The sequence below is a fragment of the Macaca fascicularis genome, chromosome 15, assembly GCF_037993035.2.
Source record: "Macaca fascicularis isolate 582-1 chromosome 15, T2T-MFA8v1.1".
NCBI lineage: Eukaryota > Metazoa > Chordata > Mammalia > Primates > Cercopithecidae > Macaca > Macaca fascicularis.
The window spans coordinates 20,446,944-20,464,845 of NC_088389.1; the positions used below are offsets into that span (position 1 = coordinate 20,446,944).

A 17,902-nucleotide genomic window follows, 5' to 3' on the forward strand; every position below is an offset into this window, starting at 1 on the left:
CACATAATCAAGTTCTGGCTTAACCAGGTTCATTCTATTAAATGACTTTTTCAAAGAGAATCACAAGTTAATTCATGTGATGATGTTACCTTCATTTGTATGGGACCTTATAGATTTTGAGGTGCTTTTATTTATTTATTTATATGTTGTGGAGTTAGAAAGGAGGCACACGATTGAATGGGCGAATGGATGAATGAATGACTTGGTTTTCCAAAAGTGCCATGCTTGTGTTTCTAAGCTTGCTGTTTTTGTTTTAGACATTTTTTTCTGTCTCTCTTTTTTGGGGGACAGAGTCTCGCTCTGTTGCCCAGGCTGGAGTGTAGTGGTGCGATCTCAACTCACTGGCAACCTCCACCTCCTGGGTTCAAGCAATTCTCCTGCCTCAGCCTCCCGAGTAGCTGGGACTATAGGCATGTGCCACCATGCCTGGCTATTTTTCTGTATTTTTAGTAGAGACGGGGTTTCGCCATGTTGACCAGGCTGGTCTTGAACTCCTGACCTCAAGTGATCTGCCCACCTCAGCCTCCCAAAGAGCTGGCATCACAGGCGTGAGCCACCGTGCCCAGCCTGTTTTAGACTTTGAGTCATGTACCTTATTCTGTGAGACTCACGGGAATGTTGGTATGCTACTGATAAAAGCCAAGCTACTAAACTGTCTTTGTATTGTGAGTATATTCTAAGAAAAAATAATTTCTTTATTCAGGACACATCCCATTAACTAGTGCATGTGTGTGTGTTGTGTATTCTGGGCCACTGAGAACATGGAGGTGAAGACAGGATCTTCCTGTACTTTACAGTCAGGAGACAAACATGCAGCCAGTTATGGTCCAGTTAATAATGGGTGCCTGTGGGTTGGATGCAGTGGCTCATGCCTGTAATCCCAAGATTTTGGGAGGCCAAGGTGGGTGGGTCACTTGAGGTCAGGAGTTTGAGACCAGCCTGGCCAACATGACGAAAACCTGTCTCTACAAAATATTCAAAAATTAGCCAGGCGTGGTGGCACACACCTGTAGTCACAGCTACTCAAAAGGCTGAGACAGGAGAATTGCTTGAACCGGGAGGCGGAGGCTGTAGTGAGCTGAAATCGCGCCACTGCACTCCAGCCTGGGTGACAGAGTGAGACCCTGTCTCAATAATAATAATAATAATAATAATAATAATAATCGGTGCCTATTCACAAGGAGCCAGGGAAGACTTTGAAGAGGAAGTACTTACACAGAGACCTGAGGGAGGAGTTTGCTAGAGGCACAAATCCAGGCCAGTTTGGGGGATGGGTGGAAAGGGAGGGGAGGAAAAGGAGTACATGACTCTATCTAAGTGATGTATTCCAAGGACAGACTTGAAGAAGACGGTACAGAGTGTGGCTACAGATGGCTGCTGTAAAGCTAGACTGTGGGCTGGTGGAGCCATCCGGGGCTAGGCATGCCCCCAAAGACTTCCGAGTAGGAAGTGATGGGCCGGAACCTGCACTTGAGGAGGAGCGCTCTGGCAGCTAGTTAAAGATGTGCAGAAAGAGCTGAGACCCGAGGCCAGTGGAACCCTCCAGGCTGACTTCAGGGTGGAATCAGGTCAGAGTTGGTTCATTCTCCACTCACTCAACACCAGCAAGGAGTTTTCATCTCTAAGAAGCCCTGAAGGGATTAGTTGTGTGTATGTGTGTGTGTGTGTGTATATATATATGTAAAATACAGAATATACTTATATATGAAATATATAAATATATATAATATATATATAAAACTAATGATATATATAAAATTAATGTTTTGGTATATATATATGTGTGTATATATATCAGCCTCCTTTATATGGGTACCTATGGAAATAGAATGTGAAGGGATGGGTTAAACCTGCCAGCCTTGACGGGGTCACTGGGAACAGTTCTTGGGTGCCTGCTGAATGAGATCCGGTTCATGGCATGGACCTGGCTTCAAGAATGGGGTCTGGAGGAAAGAGTCAGGGCAGGCGGGGGTGGGAGTGGCAGCCCTGGCTTTAACACACAGTTCTCACAACTGGGAAACATCAGCAGAATACCCAATTTAAAGCTGTTCATGTTACACTAACCTCTGGGATGCTTTTAACTGGGCCTTGGCACGTCACTCTTTTGCCACGTAAATGTCCTTCTGTCAGCAAAGGCCAGTTAACAGCTTCCAAAAGAAGCAAAGTCCTCATGGGAACAGGCTTCCCTGAAACCAAAGAAACATTAAAGAAAAAAAGACAGAAAGAAACATGTGTTGTTGGCTTTGTCACTTCATAGCTATGTCTCCAAAGGTTGCTTTTTTCCCCTTTCTTTTCACTATATTGAATTTTGTAGCAATTGTATCCCTTTATATTATCTTTGTTTCCTAAATTTTTAATTGCATAAAATACTGATTATATGATGTCTCTAGCTCTTAAGAAAAAAAAAAATACAAAATACGGGTAAGTCAAAAGACTGTGGAGAGGAAGGATTAGTCAGTAAACAGTGCCATAGCAATTGATTACCTATGTGGAAAAAATAAATTCTCACCTCAGTCCTTAAACCTAAAGTAATTCCAGATGGACTGAAGAGTTAAATGCTAAGGGAAAATTTAGAGGACTTTCTTGGGATAAAAGCGGTAGAAACCATCATGGAAGAAAGTATTTGTCTATGTAATTATTTAGACCTTCTCTTTGCCCAGAAATTCAAAGAAAATTAAGTATAAATTATTTTCAAAACATTACAAAAGCTGGATATTCTTTGCATATCATCAGTGATTGCTTAAAAACCAGTAAAAATTACTAACACTCATTTTTAAAGTGGGCTAAGAATATGAATAGACCATTTGTCTATTACATAAGTACAGCCAAGAAACATATGACAAAATGTTCAACCTTAGTCCTGATCAGAATAAAAATAAGAGTAAAATAGATACAATTTTAAAGCTACTAACTTGACTACAAGGAGTAGTGCTGGTGAGGGGAAGGGAGGCCAGAATTGTGGTGGATGGCTGGGGCTGGGGGGTATAAAGAGTCTCCATCCTTCTTCTATTCATTATACTAACATATTTATGATATATGTATTTATTAAGTGCCTTGAAATATTTATAACCTTTGTCTCTGAATTCTGCATTTAGGAACTATAGATATAAATTATTGACCTGTATGATTATATTACTTAATGGTAGTAGAGTAGTTAAATATATTAATAGCATGGGAAATTCAAGTATCGTTAAAAGGTATTTTTTCTAAGAATATTTAAAGAATATTCTGGATTTGTGCCTTTAAAGCATCATTAAGAGATACCTTTTTCTAAGAATATTTAAAGGAAAATGGCATCAAATAATGTTCACTTTTAAGAAACACAAAAGAATACTGTATTTATAGTCATCCTAATTGTATTTAAAAAGGGAATATATGTGCTTGTGTGTGTAAGAACCTACAATGTTAAATCTTCCAATGGTGGTGGCATTTATTTTAATCCCTTTCTCCATTTAAAAAATTTTCTATTTCTTATATTAGCTTTATAATCAGAAAAAAAGATTTTTTGAAAAGAAAGCTCTTACTAAATTTGAATTAGGGTGATTGAATTAACTTAGAATGATTTCTCCAGGCTTTTCAACTTATCATGTAAACATGTTGAAGAATTATAGAATTGTATTGCTGAAATCAAATGGCGGTGTCTCCTCCCTTGGATTTGTTCATTGATCTCTGCTTTGCTCTGTTCCAGCTGACTGCCTGCATCCACGGGTCTGCGGCGATGCTCTACCCCATGTACTGGCAGCACGTGTACATCCCCGTGCTGCCGCCACATCTGCTGGACTACTGCTGGTAAGGTGGCTGGCCCTGTCCTCTGCTTCTCCTTTGCCCTGAACTGACTGGGCATGTTAGGTGTGTCACCTGTTAATGCAGTTGGTGACTCTACATTAAAAATACTAACTTTATCCAGCCTGGACAAAGTAGTGAGAATCCATCTGTACCAAAAAAAAAAAAAAAAAAAAAAAAAAGTCAGGCATTGTGGCACATACCTGTAGTCCCAGCTACTCAGGAGGCTGAGTTGGGAGGATCATTTGAGCCAGAGAGGTCGAGGCTATAGTGAGCTCTAATTGTGCCACTGCACTCCATCCTGGGCAACCGAGTGCGACTCTGTCTCAATAATAGTAATAATAATAAAAATACTAACTTCAAAGTGGCATGGATTTAAGACCACCTGATTGCATGGCCCTTTCATTTCCAGTTTTCCTATATGTCATGACAGAGTACAAGAGAGTGGGTAGTCATTTTTCCCATTTCTCAGTTTGGGAGAAACAATGCACCAAGAGGTTGCGTGTTTGTTTGTTTGTTTGTTTTTTCCTAAAACAAATTGTAAACTGGGGACAGAAACAATTGAGATCTCCAAGGCCTTCAAGTTTCAGCCATGCCCTGGCACATTCCTTAAGACTCGTGCTCACTGTGGTTTGGGAGCACAAGCCAGACGGCACTAAACCGTCTGAAGTTCTTTGAGGAGAATTTCACCGTTCAGTGAAACAGACTTTAGTAGAAGGAAGAAACAAAGGTTTTGGTGACAGCCCTGCCATCTTGGGCAAGTCACTTGGCTTTAAGACTTTCTTTACTCATCTGTAAAAGGAAGTTGTTCAATACATAATCATAAAGATGAAACGAGATAACATATGAAAGGACCCCATGTAGAAAAGCTGGCTCATGGTGGGTGCTCAGAAAATGTTCCCACAGACATACCATTGTCTTCACTATCTGTCTTCAATAGATTACCAAAACAGACTGTCTTTGTGACCGATTTGGTTCCCTTTTCCTCATGAATAATTTCTTTCTCTAGTGTAATGCAGTTAAAGACATTGTCTCCAAACAGTTCAAGTCAACAGAAGTCCATAAGGGGGCATGGTACACAGAGAGGGAAAGGCACTAACTGCATGCCAAATATTGAGAGCTTCAGGAGAAGGGAACCCATTTGAGGGTCATAGCCCTGTTGCTTAAGGACAGGTGACATAGGACACTGACCACTGGTTCAGAGTGATTGAGTCCAGGTCAGTCATACTTTTGCTGGGATCTCCAGCCCATTTTGCCATCATCTCACTGGAAAGGTTCACTCAGGTAGCCAGATTGTCCAAGGAGCTTAAAGGCATTCCACAGTCACTCCTGATTGGAACGTGCTGGGCTCACCCTCTTCCCAAGAAGCCATGGAGATAACAAGGACATAACTCAGGGCCATGATGTGAAAATCAGTGGCCCTCTCTCGTGCATAGTAGTCAGTGAATGGGCCTGATTCTTTCTTTATGATACGTCTTTCTTATCAAGGTAGTCATCTTATTCATGCCTTTCTCCCACCTCTTGTGAGATTAAGGGGCGATGTGTTTTCTACCATGTGGAATATGGAATCCTGGCTAATTTTGAATTTCTTCTTGATTCATCGGTGGTTGAACCCCACATTTTTTCACTATGTCTCTTCATACTTTGGTTTATTTTGGAAACTATTTTCAGTTAATGATGACGTCCAGGTACTGCTGGTCTAGATTTTTGTGTTCATCCCTTCTTGAGTGGGTAGGAAATAAAGTAATGTTTGCAGATAGGAAAGAATAAGGATGTAAACCCCTTATAACAGATTCACCATGTGACATTAAATGTTCGCGTTTGCTGTGTTCCTCAGAGAGTGTTTTCAAACCCTGGAGCCCATCCCAGACCCCTCCCCTGTATCCAGGTCTCCAGCCTCTCTCCTTCCATTGGAGACTCTAGGGAATGCTGGACTCTGCCCTAGTGAGGCTGCTCCTTCTGCTCCTGGACTCCAGAGGGAAGATTGTTAGACGCCGCCATGGTCTGGTGTGAGCTCCGCCCTGTCATCTGGCTGCTAGCACAGCCCCTAGGAACCTTCCTCCCTGCCGTGTCACTGTCATCTGCTTGTCTCTGGGATCTTCATCATCTGTTGGTTGAGATGTCCACATCCCCTTCCCATCTTATTCTCTGCTGTCTTCAGTGGCTTCAGAATCCACACTACTGGCCTCCTCTTATTCCCACTGAGATCGCATTTGCACTGTTTTGTCATTGATAGTGAGATTACTCCCTCAGAGATGCCATGGAGTAGCACAAACAAGAATAGGACGGGGCTAAGAGGAGGACACCTGAGTTCCTGTCTCCGCTCCATTACTGCCTGGCTGTGTAGCTTAGAGCAAGCGCCTTTGCTTCTCTGAATCTGTTCTCTGTTGAGGGCTGAAAATACTGCAACTTGTTCTTTAAACTGTTTCTAGGATGAAATAAAATAATGTATGTGCTAATGCACTTTATAGACTGAAAAGCGATGTCAGCCACCCAGCAGGGTGACACCTGTGTCATTAACCGTCTGAAGCTCACTCAGCCCCCTCTGGTTTCCTGCTGGCCTCCTTGCTTTGGGGCTTCGTGAGCTTTTTCTTTCTTTCTTTTTTTTCTTTTTTTGAGACAGAGTGTCGCTCTGTCACCCACGTTGGAGTGCAGTGGCGCAATCTTGGCTCACTGCAACCTCCACCTCCCAGGTGCAAGCGATTCTCCTGCCTCAGCCTCCCGAGTACCTGGGATTACAGGCGTGTGTGACCACTCCCGGCTAATTTTTTTTTTTTTTTTTTTTTTTTTGAGACGGAGTCTCGCTCTGTCGCCCAGGCTGGAGTGCAGTGGCGCGATCTCGGCTCACTGCAAGCTCCGCCTCCCGGGTTCCCGCCATTCTCTTGCCTCAGCCTCCTGAGTAGCTGGGACTACAGGCGCCCGCCACCGCGCCCGGCTAATTTTTTTTTTGTATTTTTAGTAGAGACGGGGTTTCACTGTGGTCTCGATCTCCTGACCTTGTGATCCGCCCGCCTCGGCCTCCCAAAGTGCTGGGATTACAGGCTTGAGCCACCGCGCCTGGCCCCGGCTAATTTTTTATAATTTTAGTAGAGACAGGATTTCCCTGTGTTAGCCAGCATGGTCTTGATCTCCTGACCTTGTGATTCACCCATCTCAGCCTCCCAAAGTGCTGCAATTACAGGCATGAGCCACTGTGCCTGGGGTCATGAGCTTTTTCGGTAGAGCAGATGTTTCCCGATGCTGGCCATGTCTCAGGCACTGCACTAAGTGCTGGAAGACAGGAATGAGAGTCAGTTTCCAGCAGAAGGGACTCAAACAATTGGGTGTCGAAGACACAGGCACATAGGCCAGAACTGCTCCTGGGTTTTTCACCAGTTCCTTGCAGGCTCTTGCTTCCCTGGCCTTGCCACTGACCCTAGGCAGCCCTACTATTTTCTTATCTATTCCTTGTCTGGAAGATACTGCTGGTGCAAGTCTGAGAGCCTTTGCAGAGAGGACCTGCTAGAGAGTGGTGCTGCCTAACCTCAGCTTGCCCTCCTCCTCTGCAGTCACCCCTGAGCCCTCACTCTCCCCACCATGCAGCAGGCTCAGGGATGGGAATGCATTGTTACGTCTGGTGAGAAGAGGGGGACATAGGGTCTGTGCTCCCACAGCTGCCCTCCTTCTCATCCAAGGCTGGTTACTTGCTGCCTGCTTGCTTCTTCTCTCCTACCATTCCTGAGGGAGGAAGAGCAGTCTGTCCAAAGCCATTGACTTCACCTGGGCCTGGGTGCTGTCTCCTGAGGATTCTCTGGGACCCATCTAGATCTCTGTTCTCTTGGGTACCATTAAACACCCCTTTCTGCTGCCTCTCTCCTCTCCTGCACATGTGCTTAGGTGCCCCATTCCTCAGATTTGACCTTTCCTTCAACTCCCTGTGCTTGAGCTTCTGAGCCAATGCTCTTGGTTTCTTCTCACTGCCATATATCTTCAAGGAAAGGACCGAAAGGACCCTGTTTACTATCCGGTAGTGTTTGTTGTTCAAATGAAAGCTTGAGGGACTGGGCAGAGGCAGACACTGACGCTCAGAGAGGAGGAAGGAGACGAGGGGAACTAGAGGGGAGGAGAAGGAACAAAACACACACCCGAGGAAGGTGAAAGGGAGAGAGGGAGCAAGAAAAAGCAGAAGGTAGAAAGGAGACACACATGCCCTGACACAGAGTCCTGGAGTGACATCCAGCCCCCTTAGCACGTTGCCATCCCCTCTCCCCCCAGACACACAGTACGCTCACAGGAATAGACCCCCACGCAGACACACCCGCCTTCACAGACATAGGTCCCTTCCCCACAGACATGTCTCAGGGTCTTCCACAGGGAGAGATACCCCCAACCCTGCCCCCACCACAATACACATCATAGGCTAGATGTGTGCTCTAAAAGGTAGCCTCAGGTCGAATGCAGTAGCTTATGCCTGTAATCTCAGCACTTTGGGAGGCCAAGGCAGGAGGATCACTTGAGCCTAGGAGTTTGAGACCAGCCTGGGCAAATCATGAGATTCCCATCTACACAGAAAATTAAAAAAAAAAAAAAATAGCTAGCCATAGTGGCACACAACTGTTGTCCCAGCTACACAGGTGGTTGAGGTGGAAGGATCGCTTGATCCCAGGAGGTAGAGGCTACATGAGCTGCAATCGAGCCACTGCCCTCCGGTCTGGGTGACAGAGTGAGACCCTGTCTCACGGTTCCCCCTGGAAGAGATTCACCAGTGGGTTTTCATGCTGTGCTTCAGGGAGGAATACCCAGGGATTGGTAGAGCTGGGAGGATCAATATAGTTTGTCTGCCAAGTAGTAGTACAATTTTATTTTTTAATATTTATTTTATTTTATCTTATTTTTTGAGACAAGGTCTTGCTTTGTCGCCCAGGCTGGAATGCAGTGGCGCAATCTCTGCTCACTGCAACCTCAGCTCCCCGGGTTCAAGCGATTCTCCTTCCTCAGCCTCCCTAGTAGCTAGAATCACAGGTGCGTACCACCACGCCTGGCTAATTTTTGTATTTTTAGTAGACACAGGGTTTCACCATGTTGGCCAGGCTGGTCTCTAACTCCTGACTTCAGGTGATCCACCTGCCTCAGCCTCCCAAAGTACTGGGATTACAGGCATGAGCTACTGTGTGTGACCCAACTTTAGCTTTCTATTATTTGAAAAGTTTTGGTTGCTAAATTGTTAGCTAGTTTAAAACAGGCAGTTTACATTCCTGGAACTGTGGAGGGGAAAATGCTCTGTCAGTAACATCAGTGACGAAGATAGCTGCCATTGTTGAACACTGGGCTATCTCCTTTACATCTGTGATGGCATTGAATTCTGCCAACAACCCTGCACGGCAGATACTATTAGCCCCATTTCACAGATGATTAGTAAGCCAAGGCCCCAAGAGCTTTGGTAACTTTCCCTGATATAGACATTATGTATTGTACTCTACGATCAAATTTTGATTAAGAGAATTATATGGAGACATAATACACAAAAAATCGGATATATATATGTATACTTATAGAGAGGCAGAAATCTGGAAAGAAATACACCAAAATGTTTAACAGAGACCCATTATGGGAGGCAGGAGAGGATTTCTGCATGCTTTTTATTTTCCATATTTTCGAATATTTCTACAATGAAAAAGTATGGTTTTTATCATTAAAAGCTTTATTTTCACAAATGAGTGTTTATTCTAGCCAATTGTCCTTTCCAGCTGCCATTCATTTCTCCCTTCATGTTTTCTTGGAGATACATTAGATGTTTTATTTTCCCATGAAAGCTGATCCAAGATCATTTTTCAACCTTCTCTAACTCTAGCACTCTGAAAAACTGTTACCAGCCTGACCAAGGGCAATGATGTTGGCAGGTCTAACTTGGAAGAGAAGACTTGGCAAGGAAGGCTGCTAAGTCCTTGTCATCCTAAATTTCCACTACAGAAAATTAAAGATGACATTTGTATTTACTGGTGCCTGAGTGGGTTTTGAGAGGAGGCACCATCTTGGAAATTTCTGTTTCTGTAATAGCAGTCTTTCTCCTGGTCCCTTGTTTCTGTGAAAGAACTTTTTGACATATGACCAGAGGATGATTACAGGCTGGTGGGGGATTGGTGTCTGTTTGTTAACTGTAAGGTGTAAGAATGATGAAATGAAAGACTCCAAGAGAAAAAACACATCCCCCATAATGAAGGGTTGATTTGACCACCTTCAACCACTACCACTGCTTTGGTCAGAGACTACAAATGTCATGAAATTTGAGTCAATGCTAATAACTTCATTCTCTTATGCCTAGTAACTTTCACCACCATTGAGTTTTAATCCTTGGTGGTAAGAGCCAGCAGGGATAACTAGCATTTTAAGTAAAGTGCTAGGAGCCTGAAACATGTAAATTTGAAGGAGGTTTGCTCCTCTGCAGATGATTTAAATGTTAAGTATGTCCCCATGCAGGGGATACACAAAATGGAATCTGAAAACTATTATCTCCTGTAGAAATGAACTCTCAATTTACTCACTGCACAGGAAGGGCGGATTCTAGTCATTTTCACTGCCAGCAGGTGCCCTTTCTATGCATAATAGACTTCACAAGTGTAATTAACACATGAGGACCACTGCTGCCAGTTTTTCTTCAGGTACATGCTGCTAGGAGTTTTCAGGACAACAGTGTAGGCCATAAGAGCTTTTTACATGGCGCCTGAAGATGAAGTCTTCATTGACTTCTGGACAAAAACATGTTAAATGGGGCTGAGCCCAGACCCTGCTGTTGGTATCACAGGTCACAGTCATTGAGTCCAGAAACCCCAAAAGCTGTATTGCAGCCTTTAGCAGACCAGAGGCCATGACAGCAAAGCTCTAGTTTGCATGCAGTTAATAAATGAAAAGTAGGATACTGAAAACCCTATAATTATGTGGAGAACTAATTGCACATTCACAAATACAACAAACAATCATCTGAGTTAACTTTAATTAGAGCTATAATCACAGATTTTAATTATCTGAAAAAAATCAGTTTAGTCCAAGTAGGCTGCCCTAGATATTCCTCGAATTATTTTTTTGTGTGTCCCTTCCTATTTTTGGAGTGGACAATAGTGTGGAAAGTGCCTAGGTTTTGGATTCAGGCAGACCTGGATTCAAATGTTAGTCTTATCTCTTATTAACTATGTAACCATTAAAAATCTGTTTTACCTCTCTGATCTGCAATGTCTTTTTCTGTAAAATGGGTATAACTTACCTGCTTTGAAAAGTGGCTATAGCAATTAGAGTTATTAGTCAAGTGGCACCTAGGGGCCATTAGTAAATGATGATTGCTTTTTTCACCATTATTATAAACCTGGGACATGGATTTCAGTTTCTGGAAGGTTTAACTCACATTAAACATTATTCTTACTTCTGCTGCCTTGAGAGCTCAGGGGAAAACTTTATAATTCATCTTCTCTTTTTATCCCTCAGATTGTTTTTATTTTGATTTTTTTTTTTTATTTAACTTGAGTTATTGTATGGTTGTTTTCATTTGCAGCTGTGGCATAAGAATGAAAAGAAAAGAAACAAAAGCAGATGGCAGAGAAAACGAAAGGAGTAAGACATTTCCAGCCCTTATGAATATTTAAAAACATGTGCTGCTGGTTCCTTTCTACTTTAGATCTATGCCATTCCCTTGACTTTGAAAGTGAAAACGAGAATGTTCCCTACCTTAGCTGATGGTGGCCTTGACCTTGGCCAGTGTTGGGAAAGCCTTCCTGTTTCTGGGAGAAAAGGATTAACTTGCTAATGAGAAGCAGCATTCCCTTTCATAATAATCACCATCTATTGAGTACTGTGTATGTGACAAGCTCTTTATAAACATTATCGCAAATCTTCAAAATCAAGCTACAAGGTAAATATTTTTAGCTCCATTGTATGTATTAGGAAATTGAAGCTCAGAGAGGTTTAATGACTTACCTACTGTCACACAGCCAAGAAATAGTGGAGCCTGCCCTTGAAATCCAAGGCAATCTGATATTAAAACTTTCCTTACTAATATCCTCCGAAGTGTTAGAGAATAAATTGTACCCATCACCAAGATTTTGTGAAAAAATTCTTCATGTCGGCTTCTTGATGACTTGCTAATTGTAGACGTATGTTGTCATTCATTAATTATTCATTTATTCAGCAAATATTGATAGAGCACTTATTATGTACCAGGCACTATGCTAATTAAATTGTGCTAAGAAAAGGTCCCAGTAGAAACCATATGGTATTTCCCATGTAAATTTCTTTTTCCCCCTTCCTCCTTCAGAAGTAGTCCTAAATAGGGACCACAAATCAATTCCCAACTTGAATCGTGTATTTGGTTTATTCTAGGCAATTATTAACACACATTTGTGATAAAATATTTTCAAAGCAGATCAAGACAAGCTCATGCTTTTCCCCCAAAGGACAGTCAGGTCAAAAGCCAAGTTAGTAGCTAGCTCCTGATGCTTTTTGAGGGCATTGTTGAACTGAGAAGTCAAATAGGATATGTACAGTGAATGTTTGAATTTTGCATTTGACTTTGTATAAAATGCCTCATATTTTTTGGCATTTCCAGATGACTCTGGAACCATTCTTCCTCTCAGAGTGGGGATGCTCAGATCTCTCTGAAAGACGCTAGTTTCAGGCCTTTTGTGTGCTGTATGTAGGGTTCTGAATCAGCCCCTACATGGTGCATCACATATTCCATGTAGGATTTTCAACAAAAGGTGCACAGTCCATATAGGTGATGGGGCATCAGTCTGGACACAACTCTGAAGTAACATCCAGTTAATCAGATCTGCGCCCATTCTCGTCACTATCTTCATTGATGCCATGAAATGTTGCATAGGAAATAGATCAATGCTAGATTAAGTGGAATTGTTGGTATTCTTGATGGCAGAGACAGAACTCAAATAAAGTGTGGTTCAGCGGAAACAGAAAAGTGTGGCCCTCACCTGGCTTCCCCGTTGGCTAGATTGGAGGTCACTGAGCCAGCCTTTTCAGATGGAGGTGAATAGTGATTACTACTGACACAAAGCAGGTGCTCTGTAAATAGTAGATACTATCTTTATGTTATTCATAGCTATATAGATGTATATATAGTCAGTATATATTAATGTATCTCTGGTGCTAAGAATTTCAACTGAGGTCAGGTATGGTGACTCACACCTGTAATCCCAGCACTTTGGGAGGCCGAGGGGGCAGATCACTTGAGGCTAAGAGTTTAAGACCAGCCTGGGCAACATAGTGAAACCCCATCTCTACTAAAAATAGGAAAAAAAATAGCTAGGCGTGGTGGTGCATGCCTATAATCCCAGCTACTCAGGAGGCTGAGGCATGAGACTTGCTTGAATCTGCACTCCAGCCTGGGCAATAGAGAAAGACCCTGTCTTCGAAAAAAAAAAAAAAAGAGAGAATTTCAACTGAATATTTTTTGCATCATCTAAATATATAGACTTAACACACAGAATGGAAGTGGAGTAGTTGGATAGTTGTGGCCAAAATCTCTTATATATGCCAAACTCTGGGCTTTCTAGCTTTTGTTAAAGATTAGGTTCTAGTAAGTAAGCAAAAGCTGTATGTCATTGCCATTTTGCAGCAAGTGCTTATGAGTACTTACTATATTCCTGGCAGTGGGCATAGGAAGATAGGTGCACATAGATGGTTCTAGATCTGAGGAAACACTACTTCACCAAAGAACTCAAGCATCCAGTAAAGATTGGGAGAGGGAGAATATATATATATATATTTTTTAAGCTAAGAAGCAGCAAGGTGCCAAGAGTGGAATGGTGCCACTGTGACAGAGCTCATCTGGGAGGGGCGGGAGGGGATAAGGACCAGGAATTTAGTTTCAGACAGAAGAGGAAGGGAAGTTGGGCTGTGGTGGGACTGATGGTTAGGAAATGCGCGCACGCACACCTACACACACACACACAAATGTGTGTTGGTTTAATGATCAGAAATCATAGATTGCTAGTTAGGTAATTCCTCAACTGAGATTTGGCTAAACTTGACCCTGAGGCTTGAACAGAGAGGCCAAGTGAGAGAAAAGAGTTCAGATTTGGAAGTCATAAAGTCTAGGGTCCAAATCCTAGACTGTGGTCCTACTAAAGATGTGACTTTGAGTGAGTCACATAACCTGCCTGAGCCTCAGTGTCTTCATTTGTGAAGCCATTGCCAGGGAGATAGCTAAAAGCACTGCTCTACATGAGGAGCCTAGCACCAAGTAGGCAGCGGGAAAAATGTTGTGAGGTGATAACAGTCACTGAGTCCTACGTTGAGCTGCACCTTCATTTCCTTGAGCAGCACCCAAGACTGAATGTGCCAAGAGCCTTGTGGGGAAGCTTTGGACAATTTTTTTCCTTTTTTTCTCTTTTCTTTTTTTTTTTAGATGGAGTCGTACTCTGTCACCCAGGCTGGAGTGCAGCGCTGCGATCTCAGCTCACTGCAACTTCTGCCTCCTGGGTTCAAGCAATTCTCCTGCCTCAGCCTCCTGAGTAGCTGAGATTACAGGTGTGCACCACCACACCCAGCTAATTTTTTGTATTTTTGTTAGAGAAGGGGTTTCACTATGTTGATCAGGCTGGTCTGAAACTCCTGACCTCAAATTATCTACCTACCTTGGCTTCCCAAAGTGCTGGGATTACAGGTGTGAGCCACCATGCCTAGACTGGACAATTTTGATGTGAACTATTTTCCAGGTGGAAAAATGAGGTAAAGAAGAGATTGGGCCCTTTGTATTATCTATGTTACAGATTCTGTGGGGATCTCTGTCTCTATACTGTAGACTCTATAGGGAAACTGTCTTTTCAAGTTCTCTGCTAGATTTTTTTAAGTTGAAATGTAATTCACATACCACAAAGTTCACCCTTTTAAAAGTATACAGTTCTGGCCGGAGCTGCAGTGGCTCACACCTGTAATGCCAGCGCTTTGGGAAGCGGGCATATTGCTTGAGCCCAGGACTTCGAGACCAATCCTGGGCAACATGGCAAAGTCATGTCTCTGTTAAAAAAAAAAAAAAAAAAATTGCCAGCTGTGGTGGTGTGTGCCTGTAGTCCCAGCTCCCTGTGAGGCTGAAGTAGGAGAATCACCTAAGCCTGGAAAGTTGAGGCTGCAATGATCTCACACCATTGCATTCTAACCTGGTTGATGAGAATGAGACTCTGTCTCAATCAATCAATCAATCAATCTATGTATAAAGATCAGTGGTTTGTAGTATATTCCAACTATCTAATTCACTATCCATCTAATAAATGTATCACCACTAATTCCAGATACATTATATTTTTAATACATTCTGCATTGTTAGTGAAGTAACATATCCTTATTATAAAAAACTTTTGTACGCTGGGTGCGGTGGCTCATGCCTGTAATTCCAGCACTTTGGGAGGCCCAAGCGGGTGGATCACCTGAGATCAGGAGTTCAAGACCAGCCTGGCTCACATGGTGAGACCCCATCTGTACTAAAAATGCAAAATTAGCTGGGCGTGGTGACATGTGCCTGTAATCCCAGCTACTCTGAGGCCAAGGCAGGAAAATCACTTGAACCTGAGAAGCGGAAGTTGCAGTGAGCTGAGATTGCGTCACTGCACTCCAGCCTAGGTGAAAGAGCGAGACTCCATCTCAAAATAATAATAATAATAATAATAATAATAAGCTTTTTTCAGCCTTTCAAAGTACATATAACAAAAAGCAAAAGGTCTGTAAAAATGGGTAGTCTGTGTAGATGGTTGCCATTCAGCCTTTAGCCCTGTCCCTGTAGAGGCACCCCGGAAGGCACCAATGCCAGGAGTGCAGCGGGACAGCTCTCACTGGACAGCAGTGTCACTCCCAGCGTTACTGAGACTTACAGGGTTAAAGAAGACAAGGTGTCCCTTTAACACAGGAGTGACCCTTCCTGGATTAGGGGAATGGTGCTTGTTGGCTCAGCCACCAACCCTTTGGGGAGCTGTCTGGACCACAGCCTAATCACCTCCTGGCTACTGTATCTGCCTCTGAGCCTCTGGACCTGCCCTGCTGCTCCCACCTTCCCCAACCCCCTCCTACTGATGTTGGGAGGGGCAACAGCCTGCCTCCCCTGCCCCAGTTTCTGCTGCCCTCCGTGCAACGTTGCTGGCCCCAACTCCTGCCTACCTGCCTGAGCATTGGCCTGGTTTTCCATTTCTCATGACACATTTTGTATGTGAGTGACACATTCCTCACTCCTCCCCGATTTGGAGCCTGGCTTGAACCCAACACTTAGAAAACTCTGGATGTTCTGGGACACAGTATAGGGGTCTCTGTAGCAACAACACTCTAGCTATGTTCCTGGAAGCCATAGGTCACCTGTAAGGTAGGGGCCACAGACCAAGTAACATCAGGATCACAGGAAGCTTCAGCAGTGCAGCAGGTGACCTCAAGGCAGGGCTTCTGGAGATAGTGTGCCTGCCTCTTTCAGGTGCTGGCACCAGGGGCAGTATGTACAGCACCAGCACAGTGATAGGCTCTGAGTGACCTCTCAACAAGTGCAGGTTTGTCTTCCATTTAAAACATGCGATGGATGGAAAGGCAAGGCTGGAAATGTAATTGGATGTATGCATCTTGGCACATGGGATGAGTCCTGGAAAAACAGCAAGAGAAAATCTCCTGTTATTACCAGTTGCATTATTTTTTATACTTTCTTTTCTGTCACTTTCTCTTCATTTATTTCTCCATAAACCTCTTTCTCTTTTTCTCTTCTTATTTATTTATTTATTTTTTTTTGTGGCTCATTCATTTGTGTGTTTCCACAGGCTCTCATGGGCTGTTTGTGGCTTACAACTTGAGACTTCCTTTCCATGTCTGGCTTTAGCTGTTATGGTTCTCATTGAATTTTCTGTGGCAACAGAGAGCCCTGTCTCCTGACCTTTCCTCTGTGATTAACTTCTCCTGCTGCAGTGGTCTTAGTCATGGAGCCATTCCTGATGTTTTCCGAGTCTGTCGCCTTCCGGTAGGCCGAGGAGGCACAAAAGGGCGGGCTAGCCCAGGCTTTGATGTTGACCTCTCTAGGTTTTTGTCCAGGCATTATCTTTGTAACTCTTGTGTTCATTTCTGTTGGGTCCAGTGGCTTGGGGCTGTAGAAGGCATCTCCGCCACCTGCACAGGTTACCCCAGGAAGCCACAGAGCCACATTCAGAAGGGCATTGTCCTCCTCTCCCAGTCACTGATCAGCTCAAGTGATACACATGTCTTGCATTAGCAAACCATCTCCAGTGCCCACTGGACATTGATGCACACTGAGCTCACCTCTGCTGTGGCGGGGCCCTGTGCTCTTACTGCTGAAACCACAAATGGAAACTAGGCCATCTCTGCCTTCTCTCATAATCCAGAATTGTTCCTGGTCTCCTCATGGATCCTCATCCTCTGTTGTTGCTCATAAATCGGAGAGGGCTGGGTTGGAAACCAGGAAAGACGTTAAATACTTTTTTCCCCTAAAAAGAAAAAAGCTTGCCTACCTCATGGCAGTTACCCCATACTTTCTACTTCTCACCAGCTGTGACCTTTGTCCAGTCACTTAACCTCTTTGAGCCATGGGTTTCTCTGTGAATTATGGAGACCCACCTTTCAAGATTGCTGCAGAGATGAAATTAGGTCATCTCAGGCCCTTCTGTTATGTACCTGACAACACCCTGTGCGTTTCCTTGTAGCAGTTTGCGCATGTACAACATGCTTATTTGATCTGCTGTTAACTGTGAGCTTCACATGGGGACCAGATCTGGTTTTCTCTCCTCTTGCCCCAGCCCAACATGGTGCCTGATATTAGTCATACCTGTTGACTGACTGACTGGCCTGTGGAAAACACTTTTCCCTCCTCAGGAGCCTTTTGAAAATGCAAGCTCCTGGGTGGCTGGTTCATTTTTCTCCTGTGGACACCACGAAACACCTTACAGTCTTGTTTCCGTCTTTAGGTTGGTGGCCAGAGTGTTCAGAGCCAAACCTGTGACCACCCCAGCATGAAATGGAAACACTAACCTTGCCACAGCTTCCTTTTCTTCCCCCCTTGGTTTCTATTTCTTTTCATACTTTTGTTGCTATGTTGAAAATATTCATATAAATTGCCTTAAATCCTGCTTAGAACAGAAAAGAGTATCAGTCAATTCCAGCT

General features: G+C 43.6%; 1 protein-coding gene across 19 annotated transcripts in view; it reads left to right on the forward strand.

Moving 5' to 3' along the window:
* The window catches only part of DENND1A (DENN domain containing 1A), a 545,711-nt gene that overhangs the window by 294,107 nt on the left and 233,702 nt on the right, over positions 1 to 17,902 (forward strand). For all 19 annotated transcript variants that reach the window (XM_045372599.2, XM_045372603.2, XM_045372601.2 and 16 more), the window contains one exon: positions 3,689 to 3,789. In XM_045372599.2, coding sequence (XP_045228534.2) covers positions 3,689 to 3,789 — 101 coding nt within the window. The remainder of the gene's footprint in view (positions 1 to 3,688; positions 3,790 to 17,902) is intronic.